The following is a 3,966-nucleotide window of genomic DNA, read 5'->3' on the forward strand; positions in this document are numbered from 1 at the left end:
CGTCATATTTGTGTACCGTTACACCCCTAGTGTATATATATATATATATATATATATATATATATATGTGTGTGTGTGTGTGTGTGTGGGTGTATATATATATATATATATATATATATATATATGCTCAGAGGGTTTCGAATACAATGGCTTAGAAAGTGATTTAATTTGACTCCTTTCGCTTATCTTACTGCTGTAATCAATCTCTCTAAAATGTGTGACCCTGGAGCACTTAAGTCACTTGGGTATATTTGTAGCAATAGCCAAAAATATATTGTATGGGTCAAAATTATAGATTTTTCTTTTATGCCAAAAATCATTAGGATATTAAGTAAAGATCATGTTCCATGAAGATATTTTGTAAATTCCCTACCGTAAATATATCAAAACTTAATTTTTGATTAGTAATATGCTTTGCTAAGAACTTCATTTGGACATCTTTAAAGATGATTTTCTCAATATTTAGATTTTTTTGCAGCCTCAGATTCCAGATTTTCAAATAGTTGTATCTCGGCCAAATATTGTCCTATCCTAACAAACCATACATCAATGGAAAGCTTATTTATTCAGCTTTCAGACGATGTATAAATCTCAATTTCGAAAAATTGACCCTTATGACTGGTTTTGTGGTCCAGGGTCACATTTGTTCTTCTTTTGGAAAGTTGTGGAAATGCTATCATGAATTTTTTTTTTCTATTAGAACAAAATGAGGACCACTATAGACAATTTCTAGACTATGACAATTTCTGCTAAAGCTATTTAGCTCCTGCATGTTTTTTTGGTTAACGCTGTTGCACACGTATGAACGTAAATCCACACCGTTGTACTCTTTTCTAATGAAGCGCTCCAGACTGCCCAGAATCTGCTCCCTCTTCTGCTGCTCGATGAGAGACGGCGATAACTCACCTACAAACACAAACACATCGCAACTCAACCTGAAGTAAATGTAAGGGGAAATCCAAATAAATGCACTCAAGCTGCTAAGTGGCAAGGACATTTTCTCTGATTGGGATGATTCGGGTGTGCTGGCATATTAAAAGGAACAGTTCACCCAAAAATCACTGATTTAAAAAAACAAACAAATCAGGCAACACCAAATGAATCCCCTTGGCTGTTGGCTGTAATTTTGTGTTGCCTGATATGCTTTTTTGGACTCAGTGATGACAGCCATTGACGCACATTGTATGAATCAACAAGGACCATTGTTTCAGACAAAACTCTTCTTTACTGTTCTACTGAATAAAAAAGTCAGCTGCATCTTGGATGGCCTGAGGGTGAGTAAACTAACAGAAAATGTTCATTTTTGAGTGAACTATCCCTTTAAATATGGATGATGGTGCAGTATGGTATAGCACTCACGGTAACACAGCATGCAGAGTCTGTCCAGGATCTCTCTGAAGAGTATGGTCATGGGCGGTAGAGGTCTCAGCTCAACCTTCTTGAAGTCTTCAGGGCACTCGTCTTTAAGGTGGCCGTCTCGCTTACAGATGCTGCACACAACCGTTGGTGGCTGTGAAGCAAAACAACCAGCAGACCCTTAACTTCTGGTTAACAGCACCAAATTATTTACCATAATAACACATGTGATGCACATGTGTGCCATAGTATAAACCATATATAATACATAAAATATAAAAAAATGACTCCAGACGACTGAATTATTGGATTCCATGCCTATTCCACCCTCTCTTAGAATCAAAGAGTCAATTTTTTTTTGCTGCTGTGCCTTTAGACCTTTTTTTATCGTGATCGATCTTGAAGCGGCACAACTGTTTTCAACATTGATAATAATCAGAAATGTTTCTTGAGCAGCAAATCAGCATATTAGAATGATTTCTGAAGGATCATGTGAAACTGAAGACTGGAGTAATGATGCTAAAAATGCAGCTTTGCATCACAGGAATAAATTACAGTTTATAATATATTCAAATAGAAAACAGTTATTTTAAATAATAATATTATTGTAATAATATTTCACAATATTACTGTTTTTACTGTATTTTGGATCAAATAAATGCAGCCTTGGTGAGCATAAAAAAAACAAACATTTAAAGTTTTGGGTCAGTAAGTTTTTTTGTTTTTTTTTACTTCTGCCATTGCATATGAAATTATCAAATAAGGATTTCTTAAAATCCAGACGAATTTGCCAATGAATCATTCAGACCATTTTCACTGATTCACTGAAAAGAACTGACTCATGAAAACAATTCACTGGCATAGGAGCTTGTTTTACTCCACATAAACTATACACAAGATCAATATCCACCTGTTTTTAAAGCCAAACACAACTAGAAATGTATATTCACTATTGAAAATCCCATTACCTTTCCAAACCTGGTAAACTGATTTTAAAAGAAAACATTTTGCACAGTCAAGCACCACAAATATTACAGTACCCTGTGCAATTACCTTTCCTCCAGTGAAGATCATCCTGTCAAAGACATAGTGCATATCTTCTGGTGCAATACTGTTCCATTTCTCCATGTCTTGCTCTTTATCCTCCTCCTCGTCGCTGTCCATCAGCAGGCCGTTGAGGGCGGAAGGAGACGTGGCTGTGGAGGGTTCCTGGGAAACCGCCTCAGATCTGGCATCCATCCCACCGTCGCTCACCAGGAGCTCGGTGAACCCCGCTCTCAGGCTCTCCTCTTCCTCCATATCCCTCTCATCCTCCTCATCACTGCTGTCTCCGTCCTCCTCGCCGCTCTTCTCCACCTCTCCCCGGTTCTTCCGGTCCAGGCTGCGGGATCGGGCCGTGCGAGAACGTCTGGGTTTCTTCCTCAGTAAGCCACGGCTGGCGTTTGCTCCGTTCCTGCTCTGCGGACAGGCAAAATACTTGTAGGCCATGCGGAAGCGCTCCTGGATGTATTCAAACACCATCTGACTGTTCAGACTGCGAGCCACATTCCTCTTCAATGCAAACGGATCTGAAACACATGATTGAGTCATTTACAAGTGCTTTCATACTGCAGTTGAAGCTCCTTTTCTTATTTCATCTTAATGCGACAAACAAAGTGCACTTAAAAACAGATGAAAGTGTAAAACACTGTGCTGTTTGATATTGTTTATCAGTATCGGTTGATACTGGATATTGAATTGTGTTAATTTTTAGATTACCTGTGCAATCATCGAACACTCATCTCCGGTTAATCCAGTGGTTCTCAACCTTTTTTTCCACCGGGCCGCACTATGGTCCAAGTGCAAGTCTCGCGGGCCGCATGCATACCGCATGCATATCATTTACATATTACGTCAGCAATACAAACCAACCGGATTTATAATATTATAGCCTAAATATTATGATATCTAATCGATTACATTCATTGAAATATATAAATAATTCTACTCCCCATAAATAACACCCAATTTTGTGAAATTCGGCTCGAAAGGAGTAACAGCACAATTATAGGCGGAGTTTCACTTTTATGCGTGGGGGGGCACCCACTGGCAGACGAGCCACGAGCACTTTTTTATATGTTCTACATTTCATGTATTTATGTAACACATATTCTACATTAAAAAAAATTAATTTAGAATGAACAATAACTGCTGTACAGAGTAAAAAAAACAACAAAAAAAACATACCTAATGCAGAAAAGCCGTCTCTTTTTCCGAATTGCGTAGATGACCAATATTGGGTTGAGAACCACTGGGTTAATCAGTAACACCTTGCAATAAGACTTCATATGAGCTAACAATGAACAATACTTAATTATTTAATTATATTAATGTTACAAAAATGCATTTATTAATGCATTTTTTAAATCAAAAGTTGTATCTGTTAACATGAGCTAATAAACAAACAACTGTATTTTATATATACACTAAAATTAACATTAACAATCTTTTTAGTAACATTTTACATTAGTTTTTACCATTCAGGTTGTTTGTTAAGTGTGTATATATATATATATATATATATATATATGTGTGTGTGTGTGTGTGTGTGTGTGTGTGTGTGACCCTGTA

At 37.1% G+C, this 3,966-nt stretch overlaps 1 protein-coding gene across 1 annotated transcript in view; it reads right to left on the reverse strand.

The window, feature by feature from the left end:
* tut4 (terminal uridylyl transferase 4) overlaps positions 1–3,966 on the reverse strand; it is a 27,957-nt gene that overhangs the window by 14,074 nt on the left and 9,917 nt on the right. Inside the window, exons 10-12 of the mRNA XM_016484975.1 lie at positions 2,410–2,924; positions 1,360–1,510; positions 820–906 (exon numbers count right to left, since the gene is read on the reverse strand). Coding sequence (XP_016340461.1) covers positions 820–906; positions 1,360–1,510; positions 2,410–2,924 — 753 coding nt within the window. The remainder of the gene's footprint in view (positions 1–819; positions 907–1,359; positions 1,511–2,409; positions 2,925–3,966) is intronic.

This window comes from Sinocyclocheilus anshuiensis, unplaced genomic scaffold, assembly GCF_001515605.1.
Source record: "Sinocyclocheilus anshuiensis isolate Anshui unplaced genomic scaffold, SAMN03320099.WGS_v1.1 scaffold2067, whole genome shotgun sequence".
Lineage (NCBI taxonomy): Eukaryota > Metazoa > Chordata > Actinopteri > Cypriniformes > Cyprinidae > Sinocyclocheilus > Sinocyclocheilus anshuiensis.